This window comes from Cyprinodon tularosa, unplaced genomic scaffold, assembly GCF_016077235.1.
Source record: "Cyprinodon tularosa strain WSP-4 unplaced genomic scaffold, ASM1607723v1 ctg571, whole genome shotgun sequence".
Lineage (NCBI taxonomy): Eukaryota > Metazoa > Chordata > Actinopteri > Cyprinodontiformes > Cyprinodontidae > Cyprinodon > Cyprinodon tularosa.
In genome coordinates, this window is record NW_024039309.1 from 584,424 (window position 1) to 604,329 (window position 19,906).

Genomic DNA, 19,906 nt, shown 5'->3' on the forward strand with positions numbered 1-19,906 from the left:
TTTTTTTTATTGTTTGCTTTGGATTGAAAAATTAATGAATGAATAATTTCACAGACCTTTGAACCTAACCAGATTAGCCAGGCCCTCAGAAGTGTAAAACACTGTAAAAAAAAATTGACTATATGTTCTTACAATAAAGGTGTTTCAACTTAATTTCAGTAGCTGAGGAACATGATTGTCCAACACTGGAAATTTCTCAAATTATGTGTATTTACCCTTTTTTTGAGTATGTAAATGAGATGATTTGCCAATGGAATGAGTATTTTTACTCTTAAAATAAGATATTTAGATAAAATGCACTTTAAATAAGACAATGCAATTGCGTTTTATTTTAAATGTAATTTGTCTTGTTCCATTGGCAAAATGTCTCTTTTACCTTCTCAATTCAAGAACAAATGCACTTATTTTAAGAAAAAATGGCTCATCTAGGTTTTGATTTTTTCCAGTGAATGGAGTAATTTCCAGTGAAGTATGTATAGCTACTAGGGATGGAACGGTTTATGAAAACCGTTCCATCCCTAGTAGCTACCTTATTTCAGGGCCCACAACAATCATTACATTGGTGGATAATACTAGCTACCTGCTTAGACGTACAAATGAATGGATTTACTTCTTTTTAGTTAGATCTTTGCAGTGTAGATGTTGGGTCTTTAGGAACTCCTGGATCTTCTTACCTGGAAAGCTTCAACACTGCTCCATGTTTTCTCCATCTGTAGGTAATTATAAGTTAAATCAGGAAACCAGGAGCTGACCTGGTTTTCCTTCTGAAATAAGGAAAAAAGACAGGAAGGAAGGGGTTTGTCATGCAGGACTTTCTCTGTGCTTCGTTCAGCATCTGTTTGTGTTCACGCCAGGCCCGCCTGTCCTTCCTCCACTGCCTGTATCAGCGCCTGCTGGCCGGGTGCGTCCTCATCCATCACCCCCAGAGCATTCTGGGAGAATTCACCTGGCAGGATCTGTGTGATGTCATCACCCAGCAGGTGGATCAGCTGACCTCTGACCTGCTGAAGGCAAACAGCGAGGTGTGCTTTTAAAAACCGGCTCATTCTAAGCCTCACGCAGCAGTGAGGTGTCAGATCTGAGACCTTTTTCGCGCTTGCATAGAAATGATTATTGGTCACTGATTTTTATTCTTCTTGCTGTTTATTTCTAGATGAAAGCTACAGCTTCATCCAGAAAGATTAAAGCTAACTTCTCCTCTCTAGCAGAAATCCTTCCATTTTTAGTTCCTGCAGTTTCAGCACTTTTATGCTTTTTTTGTTGCTACTTTTTTTCTGCTTTAAACCGATGTGGAGTTTTCCCGTTCTACGTGCAGATCGCTCACCTGCAGGGTGTGTGTGACAAGAATAGCGTGTGTGTGCGCGAGCTGCAGCGCAGTCAGGAGAGTGTGTTGGCTCGCCTGGAGGAGAGCGTGAGGAGGAGGGAGGAGGCCTGGAGCCGCCAGCACACAGACGCCGTCAACCAGCTGCAGAGCCAGCTGCAGGTAGCACACACACTCACCGAATCCCCCTGGATAAGCTGATCTGCAGTCAGTCGGGCCTCCCTGCAGCCACAGATGAAGGGAGACGATTTTATTTCATTCCTCTTTGGAATGATGATCAAATCTGTTGCTGAGAGCAGAAACTGTTTTAAATGCAGCTTTTTGAACCCCACAATCTAGATTTGATTTCCTCTCCTTTCTTTCAGCTCTGTCGCTCTCAGTGCAACTCCCACCGGGACCGCGCCTCGTCTCTGGAGCACCGCTGCTCCTCCCTGACCTCCGACCTCTCCCGGCTGCAGGGCCTCCTTTCCAAAAGCCGCCGGGAGTCTTCTTCCTTTTTCCTGGGCTGTGCTCTGCTGGCCGGAGCGTTGCAGCACGCCCGCAGCTGTGTACGCGCCCTCTCCGAGCAGAAGGTCGTCCTCCGCAGGCAACTGGCAGAGAGGGAGCTGTTGGAGCAGGAGGTCCGCAGGCTGGCCGACGCTCTGGGAGGAGAGCAGGAGGAGGAGGAAGAGGAGAGACGTAGGAGGGCAATTAGGAGGTGGAGGAGGAATGCATGGGCAGTGCTGGCGCTGAAGAGGTGGATGGCTATGACTAAGAGGACGATGGTGTTGTTTCGGCTGGAAAGAAGTGGAGGCGGAGTGGCTGTCTGCAGGTGTGGAGACGCCCATACGGCAAGCATTAAGGGTAAGAAGGATAAATAAAACCGGATTTTTTTGTCACGAGCTAAACTTATACAGCAAAGGAGACGCACAGAACGCTGCCTACACAAGGGCTGTTTGTCAATTCACAAGAACGCGAGGACGAACTCATATCCTCGCCAAGTATGTTCTTGAGAAGAACACAGGTAAGTCTGAACTCTGGGAGAACGGGAGCAAGAAGCATAAATATGGGTCAATTGAAACAGACTCATGACATCACCACACGCTCAGCTCGTCTGGACGGATAAGTCTGTTATGATGGGTAAAGAGGGAGGGGCCAGAACAACCTGTGCTCAGGTTCCACCAGAGCGTTTCGCAATATAGTTTTCCTCCTCTAAATAAAAAATGGATGACAGAGGAGACTCATCCACGACCTCCGACACTAAACTCTCCTCCTCTTGCATGTTTCCTCTGTCCATAGCGTTCCTTGACAGCGTCGTTTCTAAGTCACCAATTTAGTGCTACTTGGTCCCAATGGAATTTCCCCTTGGGAACCTACTAGCATTAAGCTGCTAACTGGTTAGCAAGATGCTTCCGACAAATCGGCCACACTCAAACTTCTATGCGAATCTTCCACCACAGCAATCCCGCCCCCTTAATAAACGACCAATCACATTCACTTTATTCACTCGTGTAAAGTCGGGCACCACTCGGGAGAATTCGGAAATGCAACCATTGGAACGGCCGTTTCCCGACGACCATAAAAAGGAAATGGGTTCAGACCTCAGGCGGATTTTTTGTTTTTTTTCTGCACAGGTTTTGCATGTTCTCCTACTGCACAGGTGTCAAAGTCGTTCCAGAAAGGGCCGTGTGGCTGCTGGTTTTCTTTCCACCCAAGCAACAGCACACCAGACTCCATTCATCTCATCAAGGTGAGTCTAGTCTTAGGCCCCGTCCACACCAAGTCAAAACGAAAACGAAACGCTAATATTTTCCAGAACGTTTGTCGTAAAGACGGAGACGTAAAATAAATGTGACCGTCCACACGAATGCATGAAAACGCTGCAAAATGTATGCCAGGCCTGTAAGTGGCGCTGTGGTGCCAAAGCAAAAATAGGCGACAAAATGTTGGGCATGCGCACTAATATTTATACATGGTTGCCCTGCGGGTCCATTTTCGTGGTTCAGTCAAATTGAGGTGCTAAACTATGTCGTCTATATTGCTCTGTTCTTCCTGGAGATATTCCAGAAGAAGAAGATTCTGTTGTAAGCCCGACAGCAGGGTGAGTAGCATTAGCAGCAACCATTCAACACAGTACGGCGCCATTGTTGTTGTGATACTGGTCGCGCATGCGTGTTTAGAGGCGACGCTATGAGCATGCGTGTAAAAAAAAAAAATGCGGTTAGAGCTTAAAGATGGAAACGCGAAAACGGCGTTTCAAAATCTTCCCACTCTGAAGGCTGAATAAAAAAAAGATCGTTTACAGACCCCCGAAACGCCGGCTTCGTGTGGATGAGAGGCTGGTTTGGTGAAAAATTTGTGCGTTTAGGCCAGAGTTTGACTTCGTGTGGACGGGGCCTGAGTCTAGTCTTAACCTGATGACTTGATGAGATGAATGGAGTCTGGTGTGCTACTGCTTGGGTGGAAAGAAAACCAGCAGCCACACGGTCCTTTCTGGAACGACTTTGACACCCCTGCCCCACTGCCTGCATGGGTTCCCTCCTGGTGCTCCAGCTTTCTCCAAAACCACTGCTTTTATATTAACAGTTTTTTGTTAAAGCAGTGATTGTCTTTATCAGGATTCATTAATGTTGAAGTCTAGTTTCCGGCAGTCAGGGCATTTGTGTCGCTGCAGCGGGCTGTCTTTATCTGGCATTAGGGTTGTCACAACACTAAACTTTTCGATACTAATACTAAGCAAAATATTCTATCCTCGATAGCATTTTCGATAACAAGGATAAAAATAAAGACTCCAAAATTCAACAGAAATATTTTAATTAATTATTAAAATACAATAAATAATAAATCCAATAAACAATAAGAACAATATTTTAAGGTTTTTTGCTGTGCACAATATTAAGCAAGCTTGATAAAAAACTTACAAAATTAAAATGAATTGTTCCTTCCTTGGCTATGCTTTGCACACATAACAATGACGCTAACCAAACCGGTTAAACAAAAATAATTCTCAGAAGCTGCACCTCTTAAAAAAAAGTCTGAAACTGAAAAGTGTGTAGAATTATTCAATCACACAGTGTTCAGAAAGTGCATTGTCCTCTATTCTGCACTTTAGATGAATGACTGCTTAGGTGCCACTGGTGGTGGCACTGTATCGATACTTTTAAAAACGAGTATTGTATCCGGATACAACGTTTCAGTATCGATACTTTTTTGAGTATCGATACTTTTGACAACCCTATCAGGCATTTTATTTTTAGGTTGTTTTCTTATTTTTTAGTCCTGCCCCCTCTATGCAAGTCATATCAAATAAAAAAAAATAAAAATAAAAAGCAAACTAAACTATTTAATAAATTCTAAAAGGGTCTTCATATTAAAACAGAACTGAAAACTAGAAGTCAAAACTAAATAAAAATAAAAACAATGAAAGTTTCAAAACTATTAAACAACAATTGTAATTGCAGAGATGGAAACATTTGGAAAATAAACATTGGTGTCCTGAATAAACGGTTTTCCTTCTGAATCTTTTCTAGATGAGTTGGATGAAGGAGCTGAAGCTGTTTGTGCTCGCTGGCTTCGCTCTAAAAATCTTTCCTCCATCATTTTGTCCTCCATGGTTGACCTGCAGAGGGCGCTAGCTGACACAGGTGACTAAGCGTGTTTATAAATGCTGTGGACGCTCTGAAGCTCCGTTGGTATCACCCCAGCTTGTCTGTCTGGTTCTCCAGGTTGTTCTCCTCCTAAGGTGATCTCGGCTGCTCGCTCAGGCTTCTCCTGCCTCCTGAACCGCCTCTTGGACCAGTCGGCTCCCAGCGTTTCCTCCGGTTCGCCTGAGGAAATCAAGGAATGGTCCTCTCTGAAACTCAGACAGGCACCAGATCTGAAGGTAACCAAAACTGTGCAGTGCTTTTAGGTTCTGCAGAACCTCTCCACCTGCTGATCACATGTCGTCCCATCAGACGCTGGTGTCCGCCCTCCAGCAGCACTTCCTGCTTTTCAGCCAACGCCTGCACTCAACTGAGGTGGAGAGGCGGAGTCTGCGGCTGGAGGTGGCCAATCTAAAGAGAGGGCTGCAGCAGGAGAGGGCGGAGCTTAATCGCACAGTGAGCTTCAGAAATCCCCGCTTTCCGTTTCTGTTCTCATGCTGGTTTTAAAAGCAAACTTGTTGCGGTTCTGAGCTTTTTCTGGGTTATCATTTGTCTCTGTGCTCAGGTTCCACCGGAGCGTTTCCAGACTGCCTGCGAAGAACTCCGTCAGGCTCTGAACAGAGAGCAGGAAGCGCAGACGCTGATCCAGGAGCAGTCCAAGCAGCTGCAGGTACGTCAGACCAACATGACCTCCTGACAAGTAATAAGAAAGCTTTTTGTTTCGTTTTTTTCACCAAAAGTTACATAAAGATCCTTAAAGGAGTCGTAACCTGTTATTTTACCTGTTCAGTCCCTCTGAAATTGACTTTATATCAACCCTTTATAGGGCACTCAGTGAAATACTTTGACAATCAAAATCTCAAGCCAATAGTGTTAATGGGATCAGGGACAAGACCTTATTACCTTTGGAACATTAAAACAAATATGGATATTTTGATGGCAAAAATTAATGTCAATGCAATAACGCCAACTTGCCAGAATATATTAAGAAAAATAAAAGTGTTTCTATAAAATATTCATGAAAAATACTCAGAGTGAAAGAAACACATTTTTTTTGGTACAACATAACCGTAGAGGCATTAATGCTGATACTGGTACTTAGAGTTTTTAGTTTATAAACCTAAATATAACTTTTTAACTTTACTTTTTTTATTTTAATTAACTTTTTATCATCTTTTATTCACTTGTTTACTCCCCCCCCCCAACCTAATTTACAGTAGGTAATATATCATTCAAGGACTCATCTAACTGGTCAAATGCAAAAAATGAGATGTAAAGTCACGTAGCAGGATCTTTGCTGAATGGCTGGATATAGATCTTGTGCTTCTAGACCTCACTAAGGGGCACGGGGGGACTCCATTTGTAAGGGGTATGCATGTGATGAAAAACGGTAACTTGCTCGATAAAGGGATTTAAGGATAAATATTTATGTAATAAAGTGAGGAAAATAAGTATTTTGAACACCCTGCTATTTTGCAAGTTCTATTAAAAAAAAAAAAAAATCAAAGAGGGGTCTGGCATTTAGACTTAGACTTGGACTGGTCTAAGTCCCAGTCCGAGGGAGATTGACAGTCATGTTGAGCTTCTTCAATTTTCTAATGATTGCTCCAACAGATTACCTTTTTTTCACCAAGCTGCTTGGAAATTTCCCCGTATCTCTTTCCAGCCTTGTGGAGGTTTACAATTTAGTCACTAGTGTCTTTGGACAGCTCTTTGGTCTTGGCTGTGTTAGTAGTTGGTGTGGAGTAAAAAAAAATGAGCACTGAGAGTTGATATCCAAGGAAGAAAAGGTTTTATTTTACTCTGCAGAGGAGAACAACACGACCAGCTGAATGCAGCTCTCAGTGATGATCTGAGGCTGCAGCATCCCAACCCCTGCATAAAAAGGGGACTACCCACACATTAACATTTCCCAAGAGAAACACTTTAGTTCATCAAAGGACAGAGATGACAACTGTTTTCTATTCACACCAGGACATGAGAATCTTGACATGTTTCCCCCTTATCTAACCTAGTGGGAAACTTCCTTTCAAACCTCCTTCCTTTCCTTTCATCTCAACAAGGCTTCTAAGTAATCACTTTTATTCAGGAAAAGAGAAAAAACAGACTTTAACATCACTCACCAACAAGTCAAGGAAAAATACCATTCCACATTGGATTCTAACTCTTTGTATGGGGAGGACAGGTGTCTTTATGCGGCTAACGACCTCAAACAGGTGCATCTAATTTAGGATAATAAATGAAGTGGAGGTGGACATTTTAAAGGCAGACCTACAGGTCTTTGAGGGTCAGAATTCTAGCTGATAGACAGGTGTTCAAATACTTATTTGCAGCTGGATCATACAAATAAATAGTTAAAAAAAATCATGCATTGTGATTTCTGATTTTTTTAAATTATATCTGAGTGGACAGGCACCTATGATGACAATTTCTATTTATTTATTTATTTATTTATATATATATATATATATATATATATATATATATATATATATATAACAAATTTAGCAAAAACAAAGCTTAAAAGACAGAAATAAAAATTACCACTCTAGCAGGACACTTTAAAATTTGTCAAACAAAAGTTGTGTTCAGTGAGTTAATGACTTAAATTTAGACAAACCTTACTGTCTAAACTGGCATATAGATTTACAAATGTCAAATGTGACTTATTTCTGTTCATTTAATTTTTTAAAGAAAAATAAAACTCATTCGGACCCCTTTTTGAAACGCTTTTTGTTTTTCACGAGAATTTGACTTGTGTTTACGCGTTTTTGTGGCTGTAATGTTAGCAGTTAGCAGTTAGCCATGGTTCGTCTGTCTTAATTGTTTTATGAACATGTCACCTTTCCAGGCAACGGCTCCTTGAAATCATGCTGCAGTTACCGTACTTCTCTAGTGGAAAACAAAAAACGATCTTTGCCTGCGCTGATTCCCAGTCCAGCTTAAAACTATCTTCACTCGTGCTTTTTTATTTTTTTTTTTTCTATTTTCCTGTCATCAGATGTTTTATTTAGTTGAAGATAAACATAGATGGACACTGCTCTGTTATTAATTGATAATTGATCTTTGATTTTTCTGATTATCCTTGAATGCCTCATTATACATAAACTGAAAAAATGCTCTTTATTTTTTATTTTTGAATTGAATTGACCCTCTCTGTAGGCGCTGTCGGAGGCTCGCCAGCAGCTGAGACGGAAGGAGCGCTCCCTGAGGATTCTGGGAAAGCACCTGTCTGGGGTTCAGAAGGAGCGGAAGCAGCTGGAGGAGAAAATGCAGAGAGCGGAGGAGCAGCTGAAGGATGCTGCCAGGTAGCTCTAAAGAGGCTAGACAGAGTAGGAATTAAAACCCATTTAAACTTTTCACTCAAGGAAATGCTCTTTCTTTTAATGTTATGTTTTTATCAGATTTGGTAAAAGAAATGTGTTTCATTACACAGCTTACATCAGATTAAAGTAAACAAACTGTCGGGGGCTTTAAGATGCGACTGCTACACCTGACTCAATGAAACGGCTTGTTAGCAGACCTTTGCTTAGTGCTTAGGGCATTGCGCTTGGGTCTTGGAGATTCCCACAGACTGACACTCTGGGTCCTTGAGCAAGACCCTTAGCCCCACACTGCTCCATGGACGCTCCCCAACGGCAGGCCACTGGTCGTTAAGGGGATGGTTTAAATGCAGAGAGTTCATTTCGTTGCTCTGTACTTGTGACAGAGTATTGGTGAAGATTCTCAGTCAACCATCTTTTATTTAACTGAAAAAGCCTCCTGGATGGGAGGTGAAACATCTACGAACTTGGAAATAGAGTCCAGTGGTTTGTTTGAACTTTTTTGGAATTGTGACAGTGTAAGGAGATTATTTGTTTTATATAATACAGAAATAAATAGTCGATTTGGACTTGGATAAGAAGCAACACTGGGCGTGTCCCAGTTCAGTTGCTGTGTCTTTCCAAGGCTGCATTTGTAGACCGATTGTGTCACAGCACTGAAGGCTGTCCCAGTCCAGATTCCACTGAAGAAGTGATTTCCAACCCGGCGTTATCGTCCCCCTAGTGGACCGCGACTAAACTGCAAGGGGTACATGAAAATATTTTATTTCTCAGGTAATAAAATAAAAAAAGAGCTGGGATCTGGTACTCACAATAAGACAAATTGTCTTCATTGAGAGCTGTGGAAATTCAGTCCCTACTGACAGCCAAAAGTGCGCAAGTGACATGTCACTCATCCTCTGTTTCAAGTCCATGTCACAGCTCAGCTCAGCCAGAGCCTCTTCCTCTCCTGCTGAAAGTCCATCTTTGAGTGTCGCAGGGAAGGAAAATGGGTTTCTCACCCACTGGTTTCCCATTGTCTCCTCTCCAAACTGCTCGCGCATCCCCTCCAAATGCGCACAGACAGCCTGCTGTAAAAACTCCACCTTCAGCCCCGCTCTGGCCAAAACATCCTCTAAGGTGGGAAACATTTCCACTGATCCCCGCTCCACACGCGCACCCCACATTTCCAACTTTGTCCTAAATCCATATTTATTTTTTCCCTCGCACCGCGCCTCCCCTAAGGTGCTCTGAAAACCGGCGCTCTAAAGGATCCGTCAAATAAGACGGGAAGAATGCGTTCCTCTTTAACACTGATCTGAAGGATGGATCAGGAGTTTCCTTCATGGCCCACCATTTCCCATGTGGGTCCAAGCTCTGGTAGCAGTGGTGGACGGTTGTAGTTAAATTATATGCTTTCTATGAACCAAAATAAACTTTTTTAAAGATTTTTTTTAGTAAAAAATGTTAGGTTTACTGGGATATTACTGGAATGTCTACTCTTTTCATTAAGATCCCTCTTAATTTCTAAACATTCTGCGTTTCTTAGCAACAGCTCTTCCTCTGCAGCTGTGACCAGGCCGTCTTTCCTCCCTCTTCTGAGGAAGGCGCCTGATTCCCAGCTGAGAGTGTTGAACCTACCGCCGGGTTAAACTGCTGGCTGGAAGTTAAACTCCTTCAGTTTATATCCTAATGCTCATGTTGGGCTTATTTCAGACTTTATTTGTTCTGTTGTGAATCTTTGCTGAAATTAAAGTTAATCTTGAGAACAACATTGTTTTATTTAACTCTGGAGGAATGAGGTTAATAATTACTGCAGCTGATCTTCACACGCCTGCAGCTGCAATACAACCACTGCACTTGCTCCAGGATTAAATAAACCAACAATTGGAGCAAATAGTATTGAATATATTTCTAATACAGAATCATTATTTTTCAGGTCTTTGAAAATGACCCAAACACTAAATGCTGCTGGAATGTTCTGTTTTTGACATCTCCTATTAAGTGTAAAAATAAAAACTCCTTATATTCTAAATAAATAAAAAATAATTCAGGCAGGTTTTACCTTGACCTTTACCATTCTGTGTTTATTGCTCCTATTATTTTTCCGTTTGTCCCCTCGTAACAAAGATGCCGTATTTATTTTGTGTTTTCCATTAAATAATATTCATAATATTTAAATTTAGGATAATTGACGTTAAAAGAAATAATATTAACACTTTATAGGCCTGTGGTTGCTAGGCAACCAAAGTTATGCTGAGATGAGAGCCTGTGTAGCTGCGATCAGAGTCAACTTTAATGTTTAGTTAAAAACAAGAGTTAATACATACTAGTATTGAAATTAAAAGTCCAATCATAAGTAAATAAATAACTTTCAGTAAATGTATGTTTATGTACGCTGGTTAGAAAGCTCATTAAGATGTAAGGAGGAAACTATGTTTTTTGTTCCGCATTTCATGTTTTTGCCCATGGAAAAGATTGATTGACACAATTTTTTTTTGCACCTGTTTTTCAAGAAGTTTCACCAGAAAGCTTTAAGACTGGTTTTCTGAGAAAATCTGTATAAGTTATCTTTATTCCTCTGGAGTTTATGCGGCCAATGAGGTACGACTTTGTTTTACTTGTATTTATTTGTGTTAAGCTTTATATTTGTTTTGAGCTAATTTGGGTTTTATGTTTCCCTTCTTAGTTCTGACGGCATTTTTGGGGGCTTTATACGGCCCCGTCCATAATAAATGGCTGTTAAAACCAAAAAAAACAACGTTGAGCCTTGATTATCTCAAGATGAGTAACAGCGTGTCTGCTGCTGAAGGCCACATTGTCCCAAAACAGAGCTGATCACTTCCAGCCCTCCTTATTTTCTAAATCTTTGACTGACCCAGGCTATGGGGGCTGGGTCCTTGGAAGGAAGCAGCCCCTGAATTGGTCCACATCCATAGTCCAATGTTAATTATCAAAGTGAAGGGCGACAGTGGAAAGTATCAACCACCTTTTAACAAGCACTTACTGTAGCTGAGACATATGGATTCATATTTCTTCTTTGGCCTGATAAAATGTTAGTGTGACATTTCTTTGTTTCTTAAAAGAAGTGATTAGTGAAAAGCTATTGTTCCATTCTCTATGCTGAGATGTAGGGAAAGGAAGGAGGTTTGAAAAGGAGTTTCCTCCCTAGTTTAGATAAGAGGGAAACATAGATAAACAGGTCCTTATTGCGTTTAAGATCCTCAAGTCCTGTCTCTGGTGTGAACGGAAAACAGTTGTCTGAAATGTTTAACTGAACGTATATTTATGTCTTTTGATGAAGTGTTTCTCTTAGGAAAATTCAATGTTCATGTGTGTGTATGCTGTGGATTCTTTTTAAATGTAGGGGTGTGTTTCTGAATGCTTCAGAATCACACTGGGGAGCTGTCTTCAGCTGTTTGTGTCGTTCTCCTCTGCAAGGCGGAATAAAAACTTTTTTCTTCTTTGCAAATCATCTCCCCGTGCTCATTTTTACTCCACAGACACAAATTTAAAACGGCACATTAAAAGACAAAACGCAGTGAAAGGAGGACCTTCAACTCTTTAAAACTTGTTTTTCAGATGTCAGGAATGGGTGATCCGGTGCATGAAGGCTGCAGAGATGAGCTGCAAGCAGGTGAGCAGAACCACCTGAACATATTTAGACCCTCTGTGGATTCCCCCCCCCCCCCCCCCCCCCCCCCAAAAAAAAAAAAAAAAAAACGGCCTTGGACCCAATGCCCTGTGCTCCACAGGTTAGAAAGAGTCTGGTCCAGTCTCAGCGCTCTGCTACCACTCACCGCCGCCCCCTGCTATTCAACCTGGAACCTCTGGATCTGAGCGGAGCAAAATGCCTCGATAGGTATCCTGAGGTTGCAGCCTGTCAGGTAGCAGAAAGACTGTGCCCAACTAGAGCGGTGCACCCCTTCTGCACCCCGCATCATCCTCCCCTCTCTGTCTGCAGAGCTTTCTATCCGTCGTATCCCAACTCCATCACGCCTGTAGCTCCAGAATCGACTGGCTCGAGCAGGAGGTGTCCGCCCATCGCAGTCATGTGACTGCTTTACGCAGCGAGCTGCAGGACGCCTGCCTTCAAGAGAGTCTGACCTATTTTCCAGTAAGACTTCATGTTTTTATCATTTCCTATCATCAAGCTTGATTCAGACATGGGCAATGTGGAGTCAACAAGCCATCTCCATGTCATGTATTAATCTACCCAGCCAATTAACCAGGTGAGTCCAATCTGCACAGGTTAATTCACGGTGAAGATTGGACTCACCTGCTTCAGTGGCTGGGTAGAACAAATACATGACATGGAGATGACTTGTTGACTCCACATTGCCCATGTCTGGCTTGATTGTAGCTCACCTGAACATCAATGGAGCAGAGTTTTAATGGCTGAGGTTTAAAACGATAATGCAGAATATTACCATCTATTACATGTGAAACAGACCCTCTACAACATGATGCCACCACTGTGCCTTTCTATAAAAGACTCACCTTGAATCTTGTTTCTTGGTCAGCACCTTCTCAACCCAAACTGCCAAAAATTGCTGGTTCCTTTCAGACTTATTTCTGCTCCTCACATCCTCTGAGGACAATTTAGGTCAGATGTTTGAAGCTGGAGGACTGCATTATTGTTCTGCACAGCAGGATTGCTTCTGAGATAAATTAAAATCGTAGGGAAATCATATTTAAATATCAAATCATTCTGGCCTAAACATGTATATAAATGTACTCTTTCTCCGACCATATTGTCCCTAAATTTAGAAAATTGTGAAGTGTTTTTTTTCTTTATCTTATGCAGGCCAGTTAGTTATATGTCAGCCTGAACTCCTCGATTCGGCCAATCATATATCAACGTTCATCTGTCAATCAATTTTTTTCGGTCATAGCTTCTTGAGTCATATGTCGTAGCCAATATACGCAACGGTTGAAATAAGAATCTTCACAGAGTTTTAGTGACCATTACAGGTGGAAAGTTGGAGAGCAAATTGTTGAGACTTATTAGGCTATGGTGTGCAGTCGAAGAGAGTGATTTATCTATTGGTGAGCGATTGCGTGGTGAGACTGTGTGATTGAGTTGTTGCATTTGTGAGAATCTGTTTTGTGGTGTTAGCAATAATGTTTGCGTTAGTTAGCATGAGCGCTCCAAGGAGACGTTTGCTGGGCTGAAGTTACGTTGAGTTTAGGGGTGTAAATCACATCCATCATGGCGATTCGATTCAGTATTGATTTCCTGACCCAACGATTTGATTATTTTCGATTCTCAAGAATACACCACGATTCGATTCGATTAGTCGGTTAAATTTTTTCTTATTATTATTTTTTTTTTTACACCTTACAGGCTAAACAAAGTTTCAAGTTTTAAATAAATCAATGAAAGCTGTAATATCATTATGCATTTTCTTTAGAAACAACAGCAAATAACAGAAGTAGAAAAGTTGAATCAAAAAATACTGCACAAAATCAGTCTAATGAGTTTAATGCAATACCTCGGCTCCAGAGAAACTGTCCAACATATTTTTTTAGAATGTAATAAATATACTCAGGAAAGAGAGATGTTGTGTAGAGAGTTAGACAGGAATAAAAATAAACTAGATATAAGGGAATTGTTTCAAAGGTAATCTGGGGATGTAGTTTTTGGGAGTATTTTTAAGTTTCTAAGAAGAACGGGTATTTTAGGGAGAATATGATAGTTTGTCTGGTCCATACTCCATTCTGGAAGGTGGCGGTAATGCACCTATAAGTTGTTTGCCAACCGCCATAAAAAAAAAGAAGAAGAAGAAGGCTCCAGAGTGTTGACGTCACCGCCCCCTTGAGAGACACTCTGCTGCACGTCTCCCAGATTGTAGCTGACCGCAAACAGTGCACCAGACAGGAGGCCGGCTTGTTTTGCTTTTATGACCGAAATTGCGGAAAACAACTCGTGAAGTTTGACCCGCTAGAAGAGCGAGGTGCGCGAGACCGCTGGGACCCTTTTTCCAGCTGGATCTCCGCTCTTTTTGGCCCTCATGTCCCTCCGTCGTCGGACTAAACTCGTCCCCACTTCCCCCGTATCTAGACCCACAGTGTGTAGCTCAGACCACGCTTCAATATTGAGCATAATTTAAAAATGTCTGTATGAAGCTCACTGCAACACACTGCTGTTAGAGTATAACCAGGAAGCGAGGTAGGAGGGCAAAATAGGTTTAGCGGCACCGCAGCACGGGAGGGAGAATAACGTCCAGGAGCAAATGGATAAAAATAGACCGGAGGAAAAAAAAAAACATGAATCGATTATCTTGCGGACGTGTCGATGCATCGGATTGTCGGCTTTTGGATCGATGCATCGATACAAAACGATTATTATTTACACCCCTAGTTGAGTTGCGTCCCAGTGTTCACGGGGATGGACGTCTGTGTCTTCAGCAGGCGTAGAGCTAACAGAACTGGCAGCGTTGCGAGGCAAGGGCTCAAACATGTACGACTGGAAGCCTTCTACACCAAACCAAGCTTCTGCCGCCCTGGCGTCCTCTTCCACAACATCTTCGTCCCCGCTTTCCTCCTCTAGATAAACAATGTATGACAGAGGAGACTCATCCACGACCTCCGACACTAAACTCTCCTCCTCTTGCATGTTTCCTCTGTCCATAGCGTTCCTTGACAGCGTCGTTTCTAAGTCACCAATTTAGTGCTACTTGGTCCCAATGGAATTTCCCATTGGGAACCTACTAGCACTAAGTTGCTAACTGGTTAGCAAGATGCTTTCAACAAACCGGCCACAACCAAAGCTGCTTGCGAACCTTCCGCCACAACAATCCCGCCCCCTTGATAATCGACCAATCACATTCACTTTATTTACTCATGTAAAGTCAGGCACCATTCAGGAGAATTCAGAAATGCAACGTTTGGAACGGCCGCTTCCCTACGACTTTAAGGAGTGATTTACATGGAACATGAAATCTTTCTTTAATCAGTTATGTTGATGCTAAATGTAACTACGGCAGAAACTATCAAATAACTGTGGATAAAGGGCTGCTTTTTCTGGGCCATTTAAGCCAATGTATTTTTTTTTTAATTTCTCCCTTTGTCTCTCTACTTAAAGTGCAACTATGATGAAATTACACAAGGGCTGCAACTAATGATTATTTTGCTAATCGATTAATCTGTCGATTGTTTTTTCGATGAATAATCAGATAACCAAATGTTCCTTAAGGAAGAGTTTTTTTGTACTGAATTAAAGCGGTTGAAACCAAAAATGTTCTACTTGAGGAGTTCTGGATCGTTATTGTCAGACGAAATGTTATATTTATCTTGAATGCAAAATGTTTATATTAGTGCTGTCAAACTATTAAAAATTTTAATCGCGATTAATCACCTAATATCGACAGTTAACTCGAGATTAATGGCATATTTTATCTTTTTATTTTATTTGAGCATTTTAAAAATACAATTGTGCAACAATGTATAAACATTCTTATACTAAAAGTTTTTTTTTATTATCATTATTTTTCAAGCACTTTTAAGAAACTAGAATAAAAATATCCTGGTTTAAATTCAGGCCAATAATTATTCAAATTGTAAAAAAAAAAAATAGGGGTTATGCTTACATCAAATCTGTACAAAACTACAGAACAGTAAACAGTATTTTTTTTTCTCAAACATAGGACAAAAATAAAGATGTACTGTTAAAATAAAGTGCACATTCCGCACATACAGACCTAGTTCAAATAAAATGAAGTTACCCACAAAATAATAAATTAATCAAACGAAATTACAATAACTGGGCTTTGCAATCATCTCAACAACATAACATTTTACATGTAGAACATTTTCAAAATGCTTTAATATTCCTTTGGTCTGAACAGGAATTGTAGCAGCGGTGCAGTCCACATGACTTAGTTAATTTCTTTGTCTTATTGGCACTAAGCCAGTGAGACGCTGTAAAACCCTTTTATAGTAATATCCACCTGTATATTATATGCGGTACATATCCAGCTGTAAATTTAGTTCATGACACCAGTGATCTATATATTATATTAATTATTTATAATGGTATTGATCTCTATACTCACTCAGTAGAACCCATTCCTGAAGCTACGGAAAGCGCCGGGGGTAAAACAAACAGTACAGAGAGCGCTGCGGAAAAATAAAGAACAAAAGCGAACGTTGCGTTTGTTTTAATGCGCGATTAACGTGCGTTAAAAAAATTGTCGCCATTATAGTCTAAACCAGTTACGCGTTTGTTAGGGTTATTGAATGACGATTGTAAAGTTAATGTGTGTACATATGAAACATAGAAGTCCTGCTTCCAGCCAGTAAATCATTACGGGGTCTTCTGTTTTAAGACCCACCCTATTATGTTGTAATCTGTTAATAAAAGGCTCTACTGTGAAGGGAGCAGTGAGAAAAGGTCCTGGTTGTGAGCTAGCAGTTCTTCTCCCTTCTGCAGAGGCTGTTGTTGCAAATCCCTGTCTGTGTCTGATCATTTCGTCCTCTATAAACTCACATTTCTTTGAACCCAACAGCGTTAATAATGCTTTAAAACTGACAGCCCTAGTTTATATATATTTCTTTTTAATTTTGGTACAGTTACGGCTCTAATTAGGATTTTTTAGAGTCCCTAAACTCCAGTTAATGATTAATCAATTACTAAAATAGTTGAGGATTATTTCAATCATCCATTAATGTCCGTATGATCTATCAGAACTCAAGTGGAAAAGCATCAGTTCTTCTTTAAGGAACCTTTTGCTATGTGATTATTAAATAGAATCCACAGATTAATCAATTTGCAAAATAATTGTTAGTTGCAGCCCTATTGATTACATATTTACTGGTAGTAGAGGGTCAAAGCTTTATAGGCTGGTTCTTGGAATTTTGGAATTTTATTCTGGAAAGATCCTATAATTTGAAAAAGAAGCAGAGTATGGGAGCCTTAGTCATTTCTTTTACTCTTCCTAATTGGTAACTAAAGCTGGCATATCATGTGATGCCCAGAAAAACTGCAAACCAACTTCTGCATTCAAATTCTCTCTATCCTGATAAAACCAGGTCAGTTTTTCTGGTTTTCTCATCTTAAACTTGAGACATTTTTACTCTTTATGTTAACTTTTTTTAAACTATGCATTCAGAAATCTACAGTAAGTATTTATGAAAAATATTTTTTTCATCATTTGAAAATGACTAAAAAAATATCTTAATGTTTGTCTTTGAGGTGGAAGAGCTTCCTGAACAACCTGATGATGATGATGATGATGATTGGGAAATACGCGACCTTCCTCCCATCTCTGGTCTCTCTGCGGAGCCGCTGTGAAGAAACGCCAAAGAACGTTTGACCCATCTGTTATCACATGTAGCACTTTGAAATAGAACGACTTTCTTGTTCTTAATTTGGTTTCAGTAATGAAATAAGAACAAAGAACTCTTGAAGTCTGAACTGGATATGAAGTTGACCATCAGGAAGTGTTTCATTCCAACTGGATGCATCGTCTTTAGGGGACTTTGAGTATCGATTTTCCCAGCTGGCGGCATGAAGACTCCTGATGGCCAGATGGTCATTGTAGACAAACGGGTCGATTCAAAGTTTCAGAATCAGAACTTTGTGTAAAACAAACGGGACATTAATTTATTTAGATAATGTCAGGTGACTAAATATTCATGCATCCCTTCTATTTTAACCAGATTTCCTGTCAGTCTCTTTTATATAAAGGCCACGGTTGCAAAAAAAAAAAGATTCAAAACAAGATCAGTGAATGAAAAGGTAAGAATAGAAAAATAAGGCAAATTCTTGGAGAGAAATGCAAAAATTAAAACTTAATTCAATTCAGTTTATTTCTATAGCGCCAATTCACAACACAAGTCATCTCAAGGTGCTTTCCATTTCACCAGATCATACAGTCAAATTGATTAATTTTCTATCTAAGGAAAACCAGCTGATTGCATCGACTCATTGACTCAAATACAATCCCTCACACTAAGCATGCTTGTAGCGACAGTGAAGAGAAAAAACTCCCTTTTAACAGGAAGAAACCTCCAGCAGAACCAGGCTCAGTGTGAGCGGCCATCTGCTGAGGCCGACTGGGGTTCAAGGAGACAGAAGCAGAGATACAAAAAGCAGCTGTAAAAGGCGAACCCGTCCAGGAAACACACAGCCAGGCAGACGAGCTCATAGCCAGCTCCCATGCCAGAGGATGAAGAGAGCACATCCAGTTAGTCACAGACAGAGAAACAGGACTACACTGGAAAACAGGCCGATCTCCAACATCTATAAACAAAGGTGTTGATGGCAGCAGCACAGCTGATGTTTCTCTCCAGAATGGAGTCACAGCCAAACAGGAACAGACCAGATGAAGCTACTATGAGAAAAAGCAGAGAGCAGAAAGTTAGAGATTGAACTAACAGATCCTGCAGAGTGGGAGAATAGAGAAATGAAGCAGAATGATGAAATGGGGGTCCCTATGTCCTCCAGAAGTCTAAGCCTATAGCAGCAGAACTATAGAGATAGCTCAGGATTGAAACTTATAATTGATGTAAGTTGAGAAAATCTATTCTAAGCAGATACTAAAGGATTATATCTAAGCCTAGAGCTTCCCTTGCACAAACAGAAAGTTTTACACTTACAGTATCAGACAGCTCTGCTTTTAGCGCCCCCTAGAGATTAAAGACACAGTCAATAAAAATAGCAGATTTTACTGGTGAGAGTTGCTTTGTCCCTCTGTAACCTCCATAATATAACACACCCACAGAATGCGTAAGATCAGCCTGAGGATACTCTCCATTTTGTCATTTGAGTGAAATGAAAGACTCAAAATCACATTGACTCCTGTTGAAAAAGTGTTTCTCACCTGATATTTGTAATTTCGGTCAATAAGTGTTTAATTCCTAGTATCTGTTCTTGTATTTAAAATGTTCCTGATTGACTGAATTTCTTCTTATTTTGGCTTCAATACTTAAAATTAAACACTGATCCAGGTTGATCAGGGGCGGATTTAGGAAATGTGGGGCCCTAAGCAAAGACGGGCAGGGAGCCCTCTGAATAGAGAAGACATCACATAATACAGATCCCATTCTACAGATTATACAGAAATGTTAATCGAATAGACATAAATTTGTTCTACCTTTTGTCCCTCCCTTTTTGTCCCTTTTCCAGGGTTCCATTTCAAAAAGCCTTTTTTTTTTTTTTTTTTACAAGGAAAAAAGTGAGCTCTGATGGTTACATTAAAACATTTTATTACCGATAGGTGGCAAAAGTTTGTAAAACCTACATATACTGAAGATACTGTCGGGGAAAATCCCGATGGACTCTCTGCACAGATGATGTTTAGAGGTGAACTTTCTCACTCATGTTAATGCAGTTGTTGCCCCCAGCTCATTAAAGTTAATAAAGCCAAGCAGCTCTCTGCACCAACCACCGATCTCTATTTATTCACTGGATTGCTGATTGCCTGTTGGTAGTACTTGCATGTTTTCCAAAAACAAGGCTTGTTGGTCTGCTGTATAAAACCTTGAACTCAACGCCATTTCTGGCATTTTGAACTGAAAAAGCTTCTTGGATGAGAAGCGAAACGTCTTCAAACTTGGAAAAAAGTCCAGTGGATTGTTTTTAATTTTCTTTATTTGGAATGACTATGAGCTGGATGACTGAGAATCTTCACCAACCAATCAGAGTTGTTTCTCAG

At 40.7% G+C, this 19,906-nt stretch overlaps 1 protein-coding gene across 4 annotated transcripts in view; it reads left to right on the top strand.

Moving 5' to 3' along the window:
• The window catches only part of LOC119797143 (coiled-coil domain-containing protein 171-like), a 43,433-nt gene extending 25,474 nt beyond the window's left edge, over positions 1-17,959 (top strand). For 2 of the 4 annotated variants that reach the window (XM_038306097.1, XM_038306096.1), the window contains exons 14-25: positions 855-1,022; positions 1,316-1,483; positions 1,687-2,164; positions 4,831-4,944; positions 5,026-5,183; positions 5,257-5,400; positions 5,510-5,614; positions 8,107-8,252; positions 11,829-11,883; positions 12,002-12,133; positions 12,211-12,363; positions 17,443-17,959. In XM_038306097.1, coding sequence (XP_038162025.1) covers positions 855-1,022; positions 1,316-1,483; positions 1,687-2,164; positions 4,831-4,944; positions 5,026-5,183; positions 5,257-5,400; positions 5,510-5,614; positions 8,107-8,252; positions 11,829-11,883; positions 12,002-12,133; positions 12,211-12,363; positions 17,443-17,541 — 1,920 coding nt within the window. In that variant the 3' untranslated portion in view covers positions 17,542-17,959. Of the gene's footprint in view, positions 1-854; positions 1,023-1,315; positions 1,484-1,686; positions 2,165-4,830; positions 4,945-5,025; positions 5,184-5,256; positions 5,401-5,509; positions 5,615-8,106; positions 8,253-11,828; positions 11,884-12,001; positions 12,134-12,210; positions 12,400-12,597; positions 12,817-17,442 lie in introns of those variants that run through there. The other 2 variants (XM_038306098.1, XM_038306099.1) reach the window with 2 other exon arrangements.
• Positions 17,960-19,906: the final 1,947 nt, after the last annotated feature.